The 17,556-nt window shown below is 47.0% G+C and overlaps 1 protein-coding gene across 1 annotated transcript; it reads right to left on the bottom strand.

Annotated features, from left to right (window-relative positions):
• Positions 1-59: 59 nt before the first annotated feature.
• On the bottom strand, positions 60-16,289 carry PHF19 (PHD finger protein 19). The gene is made up of 15 exons (XM_063316174.1): positions 16,045-16,289; positions 11,971-12,160; positions 10,433-10,514; positions 9,616-9,711; positions 9,024-9,121; positions 7,425-7,573; positions 6,987-7,082; positions 6,766-6,834; positions 6,005-6,125; positions 5,487-5,554; positions 4,551-4,721; positions 4,379-4,454; positions 4,105-4,190; positions 3,775-3,870; positions 60-3,109 (listed from the first exon to the last, which is right to left on the bottom strand). The coding sequence occupies exons 2-15, from the start codon at positions 12,148-12,150 to the stop codon at positions 2,758-2,760; spliced, it is 1,740 nt and encodes a 579-aa protein (XP_063172244.1). The 5' UTR covers positions 12,151-12,160; positions 16,045-16,289; the 3' UTR covers positions 60-2,757.
• Positions 16,290-17,556: the final 1,267 nt, after the last annotated feature.

The following is a 17,556-nucleotide window of genomic DNA, read 5'->3' as shown; positions in this document are numbered from 1 at the left end:
ATCAACCTCTCACCCAGTGCCAGCAATACAAAGACATGGCAAAGTTATCAAGATTTTTTTTTAATAGCTGTACATCTGACACATTAATTACACTTTGAATGGAATGAACACACACAAGGTCAGTTATCAAAAAACAGCAGCCTTGAGACCGTGAAGGTGCACAGAAGCATTTACAAGTTCAGTCCAAACCAATGCAAAAATAATTATAATAATTAAACATACAAATAAATCCCTCTTGAGGAAAAAGAATATATATTTTAGAGGCCCTCTCTTGTCTGTAGGGGCCTAGAACTTAACTGTGCAAACAGGAGCAGGCAAATGCAACTAAATTCAGAATTGCTCTGCAAATCCTTTCTTCTGGGGATGATAACAAATATGTATGTATGTATGTATGTATGTAGGCACTTGAAAAAGGGAAGAAGGGTCCTTGGTCACTTAAAATGCAGCAGCCAAATTTCAGGCTTTCATCCAAAGCAGTCGAACAATTGCAAACCTCTTTTTACGGGACAGTACATTCTTTAGTTCAATAGCCTCACCCAAAATGGGCCAGTTCAAGAGGGGGCCAGTTCAAGAGGAATGTGTTAGAACCCTGATATGCTAGCCTGTCAGTACATAAAGTATTATTTTATAGAGGACTACTGAAAAAATGCAACCCTGTTGTGCAGCCTAAATGATCTGGGTCACCCTTCCAGATCAGGGTTTACCACCTTGTACTCCCGAATGTGTAGATTTTATTTCAGCAGCTCCATTTTCTCACTGGACATAAGGACACTGGCGGAAGGGAGGGAGGGAGGCTTCATCTCTCGTAGCCACTGCCACCAAGTTCACCTGTAGCATAATTGGTGCCATGCTAAAAGTTCCTCCTGTATTTCTTTCTACCACTCTCAGCTGGATAGATGAATAAATTGTTCTTGAACTTTCTTTCAGAGGAAAAGAGAACATGGCTTACATTCTCTTGGATAAAGGGTGGCATTTTTATATTATTTCGTAGCCAAGGGAGAAGCAAGAAGGTCCTGCCTTTCTTCATAGATTTCTGCTCCAGCTATCTGCAGCCTCCTTGGCTTCTCATCTTTCCACTGAACCTCAAGAGAAGACCATGAGAAGAAACTCCTTCAGAAGGTTTTTCAGATTTGGATTTCAGGGAGGCTGCAGAAGGATGGAAAGAGGGGGAACAAACTCCTCCCTCAACCATCTGCAGGCTTTCTGGCTTCTTGGACAAGAAGAGATACAAGGATGGCACTCAGCCCAGGAGGCTTTTCCGACTTAGGAAGTATGATCAGCCAAGGAGGAGACAAAATCATGAAAAGGCACGTAACAGAAAACAGTTAGCAGTAGCCCCCTTCACCACCTCCAGTCATAAGATCAGCTCAAAAACACCCAGAGAAATTCAAAAGAAATTCTCAAGCACCCTTAGAATGAGGTAGAAAAGCAGAACCCTCTTCCACAGTGGGAGGAAGAAATTTCTTTAAACCTTCAAGGTGCCACCTTCAATCTCTGGAGAAAGCCTTAGAGATGCAGGTTCTGTCTCTCCATTGCCCAAACTCTTTATCCTCTATAATTCCCACTGGATCTATGCCCTGACTAGCTTTTAAATGAGCCTCCTACCGAAGGTCACACCAACCTTGCACATTCACACTCACAGCCTAAGAGATTCTGGGAAACCCAGTTTCTTCTGCATGGAATTGGGACCCTTCCCCAGACCAACCCTCTATACAGCAATTTCCAAAGAAAAAATCTGGCCCTAAACAACCAGTTTCAAAAACACCCAGCAGAAGATCACAAATTCCAGCTGTTGTGAGGCTGAGGACATCTTGTTTTTAATACTTATTCCAGAGTCTAGTGAGAATACACTTCTCAACCTCATTTTTCTTCTCAGGCAGGGTTACCAAATGTCCCGATGACCCAGGAAAATGATCGCCGTGCTTTGAATGAAGAGACAGAATGGCAAAATGGCAGCAGTTCTGCTCAGAGCCAAGGCAAAACTGAGTTTGCATCTTCCCAAGGCATGAAAAGATGCAACGGTGGTAGTGCAGAGCCTTTCCCAGCCCGAGACTATACATGGCTTGGAAGCTGGAGACATATTCCTAAAACCATCAAGCCAAAACAAACAAGGCTGGAGCCTCCCCAACCGAATGTCAAGTTCAAATTAATGTGTGTTTCTAATGCATTTCCTAATTCCTCCCTTTTGTCACATTAAAACTGCAACTCTACTGGGAAGGGATCCTTGGGGTGCACCCAGAGGCTTGAAGGGGTACCTGGGTTCTGCTCTTCGGCTCTATTCTTACATGCCTTCCTACCCAAGCCATCCTTTCAGCCTGCTTTACACTTCAATGCCAACCCTCTGCTTGTTCCCCATGCTAGGCAGGGCTATCTGCTTATCCCCCTTGGGCTCTTGCTATCCTTTACCACAGGGGAAAAGAGGCACCATGTTGGATAAAGCCAGTCTTGTCCAGTTGGTATCATTTCTACAGGGCCACACTGGGAATTCGCTCCTCCTTTTCCCCCTAACGGCCAAACCAAGCTAAGATTGAGCAATACTTGGCCACCCACATTACCTCCTCAATCTTTAGCCCAACCCAAAGGGCCCAGTTAAGGTTTACAGCAGGGAGTTTTGGACAGGCTGGAAAATTGGCCTGAAACAGAGGCCGTTAAAGGCAAATCTGGCCTTGCCACCAGATCGTACGACTCTAGGAGTTGGTTCCCCCATCCCCACCCTGTTCCTTTCTTAGGGCTCCACGTGCCGGACCCCGACACACATCAGTAAGGGGTGTTGCCCTCCCATTCCACTAGATATTCCACTTTTCCCTCTGGGCTCACCCTCCGAGCCAACACTTGATATTTCTCCCCACAAATTAACCGGCCTGTGGCTCCAAAGTAGTTGCTGATGGACGACTTGAGGTGGGAGAGGGACAAGTCATCTTCGCTCAAGCTCTCCAAAGTGTGGCAATCAATAGCATTGTCCGGGCAATCCGGACTGCTGGCTGGCTCGCTGTCGTCCAAGGAGCAGCGGGGGGCCATCCTCCGAGGATGCTCGGAACATTTCTGCTTGGTGTCCAGTGGCGTGTATGTTTTAGCGGACAGTTTGCGCTTCCGGCTACCGACATTCCTTCTGGCAAAAGATGGTAAGAAAGCGCGTCTTAGGGCTATGGCACGAGGTGAAACAGTTGGTTGGAAATTAGAGTTCTCGTTTCCCATGTTGTAAAATGGCAGGGTATCTTTTGTGAGCCCGATGCAGCCTTTAAGGGGATGGTGGGATGCGTGTGAATGTGTGCGCGTGAGTATGTGTTTGGTAAAGGCAACAGACAGCCTGCAAGCAAAGATGTTTGGAATGGGAAAGGAGACAAGTAACCCATGCATGAAAAACAGTGAATAATGAAATTAATCGAGCCCACCTCATTTCGCTCTCTTTTCAGTGAAGGCATTTCTTTAAATTAAGAAAACAACTTTTTTGCCAGCGCCCACAGGCATTTTGATATTACTGCACTCAGAAATGTTGTGAAAGGACCACCTTAACTCACGGCTTTGAAAGCTGGCCATCAACCTTATCTGAGCTGGCTTCTTCCCAAAGGGCTCCCCAGCAACTGTGGATGATGACTGAGGACAACGAGAGCTGGACTTCAGGAAATCAGCAGGTGGTGGGAAGAGGGCTAGCCAGTTTAACTAAACAGGCTGGCCTTCCATTTATTTTTTCCTACAGGCCAATTATAAAACTTTCAGGGGGCGAACCCCTTTTTAAAGGGAGAAGGCTTTTGAGTTTATAAATATTGGTACCACCTTGATTCACAGGACAAGCTAGTTGAAGCTGAGCCCGATGTGCTGGCAGCATCCATGGAATCTACATCAGAGAGGAAAACGTGGCCTGAGCTGGCACTAGAAAAGAGAATTAACACCGCTCAGCTAGGCTTACACCAAGGCTGAGTCACAGAGCACATGAAGGACCCGCAGCGCTTCTGAGCACACGAAGAGGGCCAGCAATCAGCAGCCCAACCAGGGATATTTGCCATACAGGTAGTCCTCGCTTAACGACCACTATTGAGATCAGAATTTCGGTTGCTGAGCAAAATGGTCATTAAGTGAATCCACGTGCAGCTTGCAAGCTGTTACCTTTTTAGACTCTGAATTTCATCCAGGGAGAAATCGAAGATGCTGGCCAGGTGATGGTTAGTGCTCCAAGCAGAGGCAAAATCGCTCTGTAGCAGGAAGGAAAAAGGAAGGCAAGAACAACAGCCGTTATCCAGCACCCTCAAGTGGGAAATTCATCTGCAAGAAAACCCACCAGGCCTCTCCCAATCCCACAAGAAATCTCGGGGCAATTCCCAACAGCAGAGGTGTCTGCTTTTTTTAAAGCCAAGCAAACCGGTAATTTTAGCAAACTAACACTTGGAATTGCATCCTCCAAGAGGAATTTGGACTTTTTCCTTCTCCTTTCATGCTGGGATTGGTGGGGGAGCAAACTGGAGAGAAAGAGAAAAATAAGAAGAAATCAGACAGGCGGCACCAAGGGAGAAATCAAAAGACCAAGCTAAGAGCCTCTGCTTGCTTCCACAGACCTGCTTTTGTGCGAATAGGCGAGTTTCCCCTTTTTCTTCGGCTCATTCGTCCTGCCACCAACCAGTCCCGCCAACTTCTCCGGGAGAATTTTGCTTGGAGGATTAGGGGGGACTCGAACCCGCAAGCGGAAGATGCATTTCTTTTTCTTGATCTCCTTCCCACAGAGAAACCTGAAAAGCCGCCAAGAAAATCCAGAATCTTGGCTCGATGAGATTTCATTGAGAAATTAAAACAAAACAAAACAAAACCACTTATCAACCATAAGTCTTGCCTAACATATTGCTGAATTTGTTTTTTTAATCTGTTCAATCGTGTGTGATTCTCAGAGACTGCCTGGACAAGCCCCTGCAGTTTTCTGGGTAGGTTTTTCAGCAGTGGTTTGCCCTTGCCTCCTTCCTAGGGCTGAGAGAGAGGGACTGGAGCAGGGTCACCCAGCTTCGTGCCTAAGGCAGGACTAGAACTCACCGCCTCCCGGTTTCTAGCCTGGTGCCTTAACCACTGCACCAAACTGGCTCACACATAGCTGCATTAAAACACTAGCATTCTGACTTGACTTTCTGCAATTTGCAGAACAGTCCTGCTCTGACCTCAGGAATTATCCATAGCCCACAGTGGCAAGGATAACAGCTTCCCAGGCCTGTGATAACCCCACCCTTAAAAGAAAAATGACTGAACTGAGATGACACAACGGGGAAACGGAAGAGTCCTTTGCTGCCTCTCTGTTTAAGTCCCTGTCCTCACAATGCCTCAACAGCTCAGGACAAGGCAACGGGCAGCCCGGCCAAGCCCGCTGTGAAGATATTCCCAGCACAGGCTGATTGGAAAGGGTTAAAGGCAGAAGAATACAGAAAGGAGGCTCTTCCAAATGCATGCAGACCACTGAATCTCTGCACCGGTTGCAGAAGCAATGGGGAGACAGACTCTTTTCAGCTCACCTGCTTTTGTAACTATTTAGTGCATCCAAAAGAAGGGGGCCTTGTTCTGCCACAGGAGTTGCTGTCAACTGGGGAAGAGATTTTAAGGCAAGGTCAGTCCCAAATGAGCTTTTAGCGCCTACATAAGAACATCTTTGGGGGACTAAGCCAAGCTCTCTCTAATCCAGCATCCCCTTCTCTAACCAGATCTGTGGGATTTCATAGACCCATTCTTACTTGTCTTAGCTTCTGTTGCTGGAATCTTGCTTTTAGGTTTTGAAAAGAGGCAAAAACTTGGAGAATTTATTTGCAACCCCAAAGGTCCCAGGTTTAATGCCAAGTTGAGAGTGGAGGAGATCCCTATCAAACCCTCGCTGTGCACCCACGTTCTTGCCATACGGGAAACTTCCATGCATGAAGTATCTTTCATTTAGCAATGGCAGCTTATAAAAATACCCCAGCTCTTCTGGAAGATAGCTCACGTTCAAACAGAAGCCAATAACAAATAAAGAAAATGATTTGACGCTCGCACCACATACCTTCCCAAGCTGAAAATGGTCCCAGTGGTGATGGACAAAGGCCAAGATTTCCTCAAAGTCAAAATATTTCTTCTTACTTTGCACACTCAGGTTGTAGATGGCAAGATGCACAACATCAACCCTGTGTGTGGGCAGGAAACAAAGGAGACAATGACCTTCCCATTGGGGGGAATGGCTGCAGGAAGACGACGGCAATTTTTATAGCACCAGGCAAGGGGACAGGGATAACGTGTCATGATGGCCAAATCTTTCTTTCTTTGTATTAGCCTTGTGCACCTCCATAAAAATATCATCATCATCATCATCATCACCATCCTCCTCCTCAACAGTGGCTCCCAATGATTAACCTAACAAAACCATACAATTCATAAAAATCTGAACAGTAAAACCTTTGAATAAGGTATGACAACTTGTTACTGATATCACACAAATGCCCCATTTCCTCGGCTCTCAGTTGCTCAGAATAAGGCATGCCATTCCAAACGTTTCCTGCTCCAGGAGAAGTTTTAAAAACAGCACTGTGCTAAAAATGACAAGAATGCCACCCAGCTTCTAAGTCCGTTGCTGAGGTTGTTACGGTTGACCCTTCTGGGAAACAAGCCTGAATCTGCAAACCACCTTTTAAAACCTAGGATTAGAATGGAAGAAGCGCTCCATGATGTAACCTGCTTTGCTGCTTCTTTTGTTCCAAGGGGTAAGTGGTGCCTGGTGCACTGGGACATGCAGCGTGGAAATCTTTTTTGGGGAGGGGGGCATCTTACCATCTCAAAGGCAATCGTTTGAGGTACTCCGGACCCTGATTGCACACTGTACAGTAGAAAATATAAAATCTGGAAGACACAAGAGAGAGAATATGCTCCAATTACTGATTTCAGACCGATACAAGACCCTTAATCAGCTTCCCACCCCAGCTGCTGCCTTGGATATGGGTCGGACTACAAACCCCATCCTCCTCAGTCAGCAGGGCTCCGGCCGTACCTACCGATCTCCGAACAGCATTGGGTGGTTAAGGCACTGTATGCAAGCTTCGTGAAACCACTGTCGGCACTCACTGCACTGCAGCATTTTCAGGTACCACCTGAGAAGGAATGGGAAAACGTATCTATGTCTATAGGTTATCCTCGTTTAGCGACTGCCTCGTACAGTGGCCGTCCACACTGACGAGCGATGAAAAAGCAACTCTACGGCCAGCCCCCACATTTACAACCTTCGCAGGTCTGTAAGCAAAGGACAGCTGAAGTAAGATGGTAAGCACAGTTGCTGTTTCACTAAGCAACCACTTCACTTAACGACCAAGTCGCTGGTCCCACTTTTGGTTGCTAAACGAGGACTACCTGTACCTCTACCTGTACTGTTGGCTTAGCTGCCAGAATTTGCCCACCCCTCAGACGCCCCCCACATTGTCCTAAATTGAGCTTACTCGCCGGGCCCACCACAGTAGCAGTAACATTGCTGTTGATTTGTTCTGTGCAGGGAATCCCATTGCAGCTGCTCCAGATTATAGCACCGGACCATTTTGACCATCTGAAGTGCTCTGGCGATTGCTCCCTTTCGTAACGCACCACCTTTCTGGGGAAGCAACAATTGACAGCATTTTCTATTCATTCTCAATTCCATAATTCCTCTCCTCCCACCATCGTTTAGTCAAAGTGGCATCTGTCAAAGGGCCAATGAAGTCATTGATAGCCGCCATCGTGCAATTGAAGCCCTTTTTGCCCATGTCACACACACAACGCATACCAAGATCGACAGGACTTTTGATCACCCAGTGGCCACTGCCATCTTGACTTTTTCAACCTCCCCAGGGATGTCCCCACTTAGCACCATTTTGGAATGGAAAGTTGCGGCAGATTTCTCAGGATGTAACGACCATTCAACAAACACCCAAGTCGAACACCAAGTCCCCCTTTTGGGGGAGATGGGCGGTAGCAAAACTTGAATAATAAATAAATAAAACAAACCAACACACACCCAAGTTGACCTTTGTGTTTAAAAAGTAAAACTGATGTAAAATCTCATTCTGATTGGCAAACCATTCATATGCTAGCCATTTATTCACAGAATTGTGATTAAATAAATTTTTAAATAAATTGTGCCACATCCAAAATTCGGGTTTTTGAATTTGTATCTTAATCTGATGTATAATTTACAGTATTGTTTTTAACATATACTTACTACCAACTGTCTTTTTTTTAATGGTCTGAACTGTGTTAATCGAGTACTTCTAGCTTTAAGTTTAATAGGGGCGTATTTTGATTAGAAAATGGATGTATATACCTCGTAGTATCAAAAGCTTTCGATGACACGTTACAATATATTAGTCATATAGTATTTCAGTTTACCCACTTGTAACCCTTAACTTGTACTCGATTCTTGTATTGTATTTCTTATATCCTTTCAAAAATATACATTTAAAATAAATGATTCCCCCATGTTTTCTTCTTGAAAAATATAATCACTTTTTGGGGGGGAAAGAAAGGAAAGTGACTAACAAAGATGAGTAAACCTATCAAGAAATCTTGTCAAAGTTATTATAGACATAGCTTCAGCCAAATTAAGTTTTTTGTTTGTTTGTTCGTTGCTGTTATTCATTCTGGTTTTTATGTACTCTATAACAGCAAGATTTCTAAAAAAGAAAATTGTGCAGATTCCAAGGCTTTTTCCTGGAAAACTAAGCGGGGTTCTTGGAATCTGGAATGAGGACAGAAGCTCCCTTGAATCAACCCGTCCAGGGCCAGCCTATGGTTTAGATTTGCAGTTCAGTCTACAAGTTGAATTGTTAGAAGTCCATCCAATCAATTTGAAGGTGCTGGATTCCATTCAAAGCATCAAAGCCATCAGGTGATCCAATTTGAAAAGCGCATTGATGGACACTCATTCAAATCTCTGTTCTGCTTAGCTCCTGATGCCCCCCCCCCCCCGCCTTTCTAATGTTCTTCAAAACTCCTTAGATTTTCCTGCAGGAATGACATGAAGAAAATTGTGCTGTGCACATGATTCAATGAATTGCACCACTCACCCGCACAGCCAGTACAAAGATACATCTCCGACAAAACCATGGGGTCAAGGACTCTTCAAGGCTCCCCACCAGTGGGATGTGGCACTGCTGGTGGTAACCTGACAAGGAGGAAGGAGAAACAGAATGTTTCCAATCATCCTGGAAGCTGGAATGCAGGAGCATCCACAGCTTTACCAACAACTCCATTCCAGGACCATACAGGTCACTTTGGACTCAAGTGGCTCAAAAGAAGTTGAGTTCAAAACAGATCTCCCCAGTTTTACCAGAAGCCTTCTAATGCTGTTCTTACCACTCCTGAAAGGTTTCAAGGGTGGAATGGCCCTTCTTCTTCAGAGTCCAAAAGAGATGTCTGGAGCAAGAAGTGGGGTTTTGGGGTGGGGAAGGCCTCTGATAAAGGCAGAACAGCTCCTTCAAGTGTCAAAGGGGCATTTTGAACTCAAGCTGGAAATGTTTTGAATTTTAAACTTTTTGCATACCACTACCCAGAAGAGGGTGCGTCAAATCCTCACACCCTGCAGAGAAACAAGAATAGCAGGGATGATCCATGCCCACCCGAAACCAGGACAGAGGAAGATCTGGAAAATGTTCTCACCCAGGCCACATTTCCCACAGATCAAGATCTCATTCAGAGGGCCTGCTGTCTTCCCCAGGCAGATGTTACATTTGGGTTCTTCACCAGGTACACCAGCTAGAAAGCAGGGACAGGGAAAAAAGAGCTCCGGTAAGTCTGATCTAGAGGCACTTAGAACCGTAATCCAAGCATTTGAAGGGTAGCCTGGTGGGGAAAGCACATTAGAGTAAGTGGATAGCCCACATTTTCCAACTGCCACTGAGTCAGAGGTGATCCTTTCCTTTGGCAAGACTTATGTTTTCAGGCTGGCTAACCCCCTGCACCCAGGTTTACTGCAAAGGATGCCATGTTTAACTCTCCACTGCTCAGAAGAGGGTGTGATTGGGAGCAGAGAAAAGACATTTCTTTCTTTTGTCTTCAGAGTAATTATTCTGTCTTCAGGACAATTTCTTCTGTCTTCAGAGCAGCCCATGCACTTTGCCCTTTCTCTGAGGTCTTTATTCAACCATAATATCCGCCATATGATAGAGACCAGAATGAACTGTGCCATTTCAAAAAATAACCGGGGGGGGGTAAGGTGGGGAAATCACGTTTCTGAATAATCTGCTCCAAAACTGCTCCCTTGAACACAAAGTTTGCACACCAGAAAACCACCCAAAACATGCCTTCTATTCTGAGGGGCAGGAAGTTAAATCCACCTGTTCCAAGGAGATCTTGCTCACCCCAACTCTACCCTGCAAGATTCTAGTCCCCATTCATTCCATCACCCATCTGCAGCAAGAGTGCCTGAAGATGCTGAGAATTCCCCAAGGGGGAGAGACCGGGGGAGTTCACGCACCATGCTGGATGTCCTTCCAAAGCACCCAGTATTTGGAGTTATCTTCAAAGGTAACCAGGCAGCTCTGCTTAGCATCACTCACCTGTAAATGCAGAAAAAGGAGAGAAAAAAGCAGGTCAAAGCCTAATGCCCAGTACAGAAAGGGTGTGCAACCTGAGGCCAAGCAATTACACACAGCCCTGAAAAACTTGAGTGTGTTCCTGGAATCCCGCTCAAAATTGCCATCAGATTTCAGGTGTCGAAGGAACAGAAGGGAACAAATTTAAATATTGTGCGAAAGCAGCTACCACACTCATTGTGTTTAATCAATCGCATTCCAATGACATATAAACACTTCGGTATTCTAGCATCGCCAAGTCTTCTCCATCTTTGGAGTCCAGCCTCAGCCCCCTGCTCAAAGGCTCAGCTCAGAGAAAGCTGAGGGCGTCCCTGGTTTAGAGATACCACAGGACCTGATCTGAAGCTAGACCAGAGCAGAGAGCAAAAGATTAAATGCCCCAACCTCACCCCCCTGGGCATCTCAGAAAGGATGAGCACTGGGGGGAAAAAGGAACATTTTGCACAAAAATGTAGGTGTCCAAAGAACTGGCTTATATGAGGATAAGAGAAGGAAGGGCGAGGTAGTGCCAGTAAAAGGATGGAGACACATCGTTTTGGAAATGGCCATAGATTATTCTCTCTCCATCCCAACTTAGAAAGTAGGCTCTGGGCAGAGGGAGATATAATTAGCTACCTACTCGAAAACAGGGCAAAAAGATCAATCAAAGAAGCTCCAATCTGGGCTTTTTCCATATCTGCCCCCATTGAGGCTATGCTAGTTAACTTTTTGCAATTCCCTTCTGATTGGTGCATCCGCTTTGTTCTTCCCCACTTCTGAGCCTGTCTTCGATGCTGGTTAATGGCTGCATTCCCACAACCCGCTAAGGTAGCAAAATACAGTTCCTGTGTTCACAACTCATGCTACATCTGGTTTATGCTGCCGGGAAAGAGAAAGGTAGGATTCCCCCAACACCCTAAACCAGGGTTCCAGGGCATGCTAGAGTTCCACAAGAGGTCGCTAGGGGTTCCCTGGGAGATCACGATTTATTTAAAAAATTATTTTAAATTCGGGCAACTTCACATTAAAGAGGTAAGTTTCACTCTTTATTCTCAGTCTGAGAACACTGTTAAGGCATACATACAGGCCTACCCATGAAACGAATATAATAATTTTGCAACTTCTGGCCTATCTTTGAGCCTGAATGTGCAGGGGTTCCCCGAGGCTTGAAAAAAATTTCAAGGGTCAGAAGGTTGAGAAAGGCTGCCATAAACGATGAATTATCCACCCCATTTGAGCTAACTCAACATGCTCTGTGAACCCAAAGGTTATTAATTATCCCTTCCGTTCCCTCACTTGCTTTTGAGGGTATCCAACTATTGCTGTTTGTAGCAGAAAAAGAAGATACAAATGTTACAAGAATAAATAAATAAAAACAGAAAGAAAACAGCTTGGAGAAATCAGGGAGACAGGAAAGGGAAAGGGAGAAAGTATTATTTACCCTCTTGATCTTCCCAAGATAATAAAGTCCATCAGTCCAACGGCACAGGACATACTGTCCTTCTGGCAATTTAACCATCAGCTCTCGCCGACTGTCCTGGTTTTTGGCTGCCCAATCTGCCATCGATTGCTGCAGGTGTCCAATGGCTGCATAGATGTGCCCAGTGTCAGGAGTCCCCATGGCCCTTGGGCTAAAACAGAAAAGAAAAAAGTATCATTTTTAAAATTGTGTAGCTAGGATTAACACAACAACACAACACTCTCTTACAAAGTCCAAATTTTTTGATCTGTTATTGCCCGCGGCTGCCAAGTTGCAGTTTTAAGACAGCAGAAATTGAGATATTTAGAACAGGCAGATTTTCGCCAGCTGGATTACATTAAACCAAAGGCTGCCATGCAATCCCCAAGCTTTAAGATTGTGCTGCAAAGCATCTTTTGGAGATCAAAACTGAACTGCTGCACAGCCCCAGTCGCCTGGCCTGTTTGTGAGTTTTCAAGGCCACCTGACCGATTGAGTGGCATTGGAGATGCTGGACATTTGTACTGACCCAAGAGGGCTCTAAGAGAGCCAGTTTGGGGTTGTGGTTAAGGCACCAGGCTAGAAACCGGGAGACCTGAGTTCTAGTCCCACCTTGGGCACAAAGCCAGCTGGGTGACCTTGGGCCAGTCACTCCCTCTCACCCTAGGAAGCAGGCAATGGCAAACCACTTCCGAAAAACCTTGCCAAGAAAACTGCAGGGAATTGTCCAGGCAGTTTCCGTGAATCGGACACGATTGAATGGATTTTGTTTTTAAGAGGGTTCTTGTCCTGACTCCCAGGAAACACTCTGAGACAGGGATCTGGTCTCTAATGTTTTATTGCTCATACATAACAGGAATCCTAACAAACTGAACAAGCGTGGGAAAAACCCAGCCATATAAACCCCACAGGTTAAGGCGGTCCCGATCTGTGTCTCTTTGAATGGCTGCCCAATTCCTCAGTGCTACGCATGCGCTTAACAGTCTGGAAGGGAGCCCCCTGCTCGCCATCCTTACTCATGACAGTTCTAGTGTAGCAAACATGCAGAAGTGGGAGACCCACCACTCTTGGCTGTACCGTGTAATTTCCATAAGGTCATCTGTATAACCGGAAACAATGTGCCAAGCCTGTTGGTAGGCACAGCTGATGGCTGTAGTCACATCTGGCCTGAGTTCATCCCGTAACACCCACCACTCAACGTGCTTTTAGTCCAAAGAGCAAGAAAGAAAGATGTCCAGGGAGCTAGTAGCATGGTTCCCTTTGCCAAGTTCTATATTTGCTCTCACTTGGCAGCGTTCAACCCGTGTGAAGATTGTGGCATTCCAATGTCTGCACAGCCAGCTGCGTCAGTGAAAACATTATAGGTCACTTGCCCAAGCTGACTATTGCACAGTTCAGGGAGGCAGAGCTTTCTGGAGATTTATTTATTTATCACATTTGTCACCGCCCATCTCTCCGGAGGGAGATCAAAATGGCCAGGATGCTTGGGAGCAGGGCTGGGTGCCAAGAACAGCCTCGTTGGACTGTTGCTCTAGATGTCGGCTGAACACATCTTGACTGATGTTCCAGGCCCCTAGATAGCTGATGGGCTATGGAACCTCCTGTCTTGGGAAAACTGTAGGAAGAGCCCATAGGATACTGGAAGGATTAACAGGAAAGATGCTTTTATTGAGAGCAGGATGAGACAGCTCCGCCCCGATTTCTGACAGGGCAGAATTCCATGGAATATACTTGGCTACTCCCTTCATAAATAGAACCTTGCAGCCAATCAGACTGCAAACTGATGTGCTGGTGCATCTAATGCACCATCCATATTCTGATAAAGATAGGACCACCCCTGACATTTCAGTCAATAGGTATATTCATTCCATGTTTAAGGAGGTCAGCTCAGAAATCATGCCTTTCTTGTAGCTCGACACCCACAGCACCCACTTGGCATGTAAAAAGTCTGTTGCATCTCAAGGGGGGCCTAGTAAAAACCATGGTTTTACTCCTGCAGGATTGGCAGAAACTATTAAGGAGCATCCAGGAAAGGAGTGAAAATCGTACGCTGATATTGTACTGTAGTGCCTTGAACCAAACAGATGGGGCATATTCAAATAGGCAGGCCACTGGCTTAAGCAGAGATACCACCACAGTGGAGAGTAAGGTTAAGTGGTACCACACTTCCCATTCTGAGGCCCCCAAAAAGGTTCAAACTTCACTTCCCAGAATCCTTCGTTAAACGTTCCAAACTACAAAAAGTGCCTCTGGTTTTCCAAGGACGAGGCCTGGAATTCATCCGCTTTGCTTTTCAGAAAACCCATGATTATGCAAATGCAAAATTGAGAAATATATTTTTTTTAAGTTTTCTGCTCTGGATGTTTTTTCCTAGAAGTCTTTGGCAAGAATTTTGCATTTCCATGACTTGCGCAGATTACATCAATTTTGATTCCTTAAAAAAAACAAGCCCAAACGCTGTTCTGCAAATTCTCCTGGAATTGTCTCCCTTTGGAAGAAGGTGGGTGCAAGGCAAAGGATGCTGGTACTAAAACAAAGCCTTGCCCACCAGCATGTTCGCTAACTTTATCAACCGTCCCAACTGAGCAGATGAAGAGTAAACCCCAGAAATAAAACTGAAATAAAGACGTGGGATCTCAGAGATAAAGGAAGCTTCATAAATAAATGAGACCGACATCGTGTTGCATTTCCAGAAGCCTGGCTGGAGACGAATATTAATTTCAGATTATTAAGCAGATATAAGCAGCCTCTTACACCTTTGATACTGCATCTAGCCAGGGAGGTTCCATCTAGCCCACCCCCCTCCTCACTTGGAAGGCTGGCCACTCATCTTTCCTGTGGGTGGGTAGAAATGGATGTGCTACCTGCTACCAGCCTCCTCCTTTCCCTTCTTGTCTCCTCTCTTTCCAAGTTGTGTCAGAACCACCTTACCATGCAGAATCATAATCTCCATCCCCACCCCGGGTTTTTTTAAAAATATGTATTTTTTATTTTGCAAATCTCCCAGGCTGTAAGTGACTGAGAGCTAGTTCTCCCCTCCACGGGCTCTCATTGGCTGATTCAAAAGTTTAAAAAAAAGAGGTCCAAACTCGAGTATATATCCATTTTAGGCTAGGTGGGGTCTCGAACGTCAAAGGTTTCCGGGGAGGCGGGGCGGGGGACCAGGAGAGAAAAGATGCGGTCGATAAAGTTACCGACCCAAGCCAGAAAGCCGAGTATCTCTGCAGTGAAGAGCGGAAATTGCGGGGAGAGGATTGGAATTACCAAAAGTTACCTCCCTTTCAATTATATTTACGGGAAGATCAGACCTCTCTCGCCTTTGCAGAAAAAGTGGGGAGGGGAGACACTTGCCGGTAACACAGAGCCACCCTCTCCTGACCCCTCCCCCGCATAGAGACCTCCCCACCCCCACCCCCACCCTCCACTCCCCCTCTTTGCAAAGCAATTCGAATTGCGCGCTGCTTTCGTTTTGGGCCGCTCCGCCAGGCGCTCCTACCCACCTTTGCTGGATCAGACCCCCGGTGCCACCGCAGAGAGGTCGGGGCGGTTTGCTCCCGAGGAGGGCCGCCAAGAAGGGCGGCTGATGCCCACCACCCACCGGTCCTCCCTGTGTCCACGGGCAGGTCCCGCCCAGCCGGAGGAGGAGGCCGGTTGCAGTAGCAGCAGAAGCCCCGAAGTGGCTGGTGAAAGCCTTAAGTCTGCACGCCCAGGCGTGCTGTGGGAACGGGCGGCGTGCAGCCCTGGGTGGTGCCAAGAGGCTGCGGGGCGGGGGGGGTAACGTTCTGGCTAAGGTTAGAGGGGGCAACTGCAGCCCCCCCCAAGGGTCCCACTTAGCTCCAACCCAGTTCTAAAGGTGCCACCCTGCCCAAATGAAATCGAGATTCGTTTTTTCTTTGAGGGGGGTAACTCCGAAATTTGTGGTTAGAAAAAGCCAAACGATCCGGACTCTGAAATCATCCCTCTCCCAATGATGATGGGATAAACCCGGTTGGCTTGCGCTGCAAAAAGGTCGCGCTTGCCAACTTCCCGCGCCCCCTCCTCCCTGCGCCCCCTTACCTACTTGCGGGGCCGGACGGTGGGCTCCTACGAGGCCGGCTCCCTGCCCTGCTCCATGGCGAGGCGCGGAGGAAATGCCCCGAGGGCGAAGAGGGGGGCTGGCTCAGAAGTAAGCCTCGACGTATCCGCGCCCCGACCGGGGTGTCCCGAGCGCATCACCGCGCTCAGCAAAGTCCTCGCGCGCCCTTGGGCGGCCGTAGCTCCCTGCAAGCAACCTGGTGGCGGCGGGGCGCCATCTTTTCTCCTCCTCCCCCTTCTTCTTTTACTCTGCTTTTTCTCCCTTTTTTTCCCGCGAATTATTTCGGTTTGGCTCGTGCAATTAGCGCGGCGGCTTTCCACCGCCCCGCCCCCAGCTCCTCCTGTAAGTTGCATCCTCTCGGCCGAGAGGGGCGGGGAACCCTTTTCCCCCCTCCGACAAGAACGCCAACTTCGGGGACGAGGCTTTCCCGCGCGCGGAGGCAGGGTGGAGCCTCCATGGCCGGAGGCAGTATACCTCGCAGGCCCAGGTTGCTGGGGATAAACCGCCCGCGAATTGTTAACGCTTCTTGCTTCCCCGCCCCCTCTTTAATTTGCCACCGGGACCCTTTGGAAGACTTTGGGAACGGGATAATTGTGGATTTGAGCTCCGTGGCTGATACCCCCAATTCCTTCTGATTGCATCTTGTGTCAATGTTATTTTTTCCCTCCATTGCTGGCAGCGGCCCAATAAACGGGAGTAAACGGGGACATCCCCCTCCCCATCCCTGAATAATTTTATTTTAACTGATTGGCTTGGCTAATGTGAAATACGACATTTGGAATAGTGACCCCAGCTTGTTCACGGCCTCTCCTCCCCGCGGAAAATCCCTGCTTCACCACCCGTTTCCGGTGTGCATGTTCACCGTTACCGACGGAGCAGCTGCATTCACACGTGATAAGTTTAGCGTGTACCTCAGCGTATTTGGGGAGGTGGTTTTAGCGAATGGTGCAAACAAAGTCAGGGTCTTGAGAAACCGTAGAAATGGGTCGATTCAGTGCATAGACCGGATATGTTCATTTTAACTGCTATTCTGAGGGAGCCCTTATTGGAATGATGGAAAGAAAATGTATATAATAACAACAACCACATCGGATAGGAGGGAGGATGCATAGTCCATGGACTCTTGCTGAAGCCATTCAAATGTATGTTTCGCTTTTTGAAAGCAGCCCCCGTCTCAAGAATTGCTAAAAAGAGAGGGTTTCTCAAAGATATTTACCATAAAAGGAGTGCCAACGGCTGGCTGGGAGTCAGTTTAAGATATTTTGCTGCCAGAAGAGAAAATGGAGCTTCGCTAGACAGGCTGGGCTGTAGGGCACAAAGGGCTGTTCTCGAGGAAAGGGAGATCCCAGGAGATTATGAATCTGTCTTGATATATATCAGTCCTTCGTCCTGCCTAGAATTAGGCCAGCTCTTAATTCCCCTATGGGCACACACCGATGTCAACCCACGTTTTCTCTGCGGGTATCAACAGCACTGCAAGATTTTGCACCCTG

The sequence above is a fragment of the Candoia aspera genome, chromosome 16 (assembly GCF_035149785.1).
Source record: "Candoia aspera isolate rCanAsp1 chromosome 16, rCanAsp1.hap2, whole genome shotgun sequence".
In the NCBI taxonomy this organism is placed as follows: domain Eukaryota; kingdom Metazoa; phylum Chordata; class Lepidosauria; order Squamata; family Boidae; genus Candoia; species Candoia aspera.
Note: the sequence above shows the minus strand (reverse complement) of the source record. Positions and strands in the feature narration are given on the sequence as shown.

What these genes read in the sequence shown, in the direction of transcription:
- PHF19 (XM_063316174.1), bottom strand. Translation starts at nt 12,150, where the DNA reads ATGGGGACTCCTGACACTGGGCACATCTATGCAGCCATTGGACACCTG. An exon ending in ACCATTTTCAGCTTGGGAAG is followed by an intron (nt 5,555 to 6,004) that starts GTATGTGGTGCG and finishes TCTCTTCCCCAG; the next exon opens with TTGACAGCAACTCCTGTGGC. An exon ending in TGGAGGATGCAATTCCAAGT is followed by an intron (nt 4,191 to 4,378) that starts GTTAGTTTGCTA and finishes TTCCTGCTACAG; the next exon opens with AGCGATTTTGCCTCTGCTTG.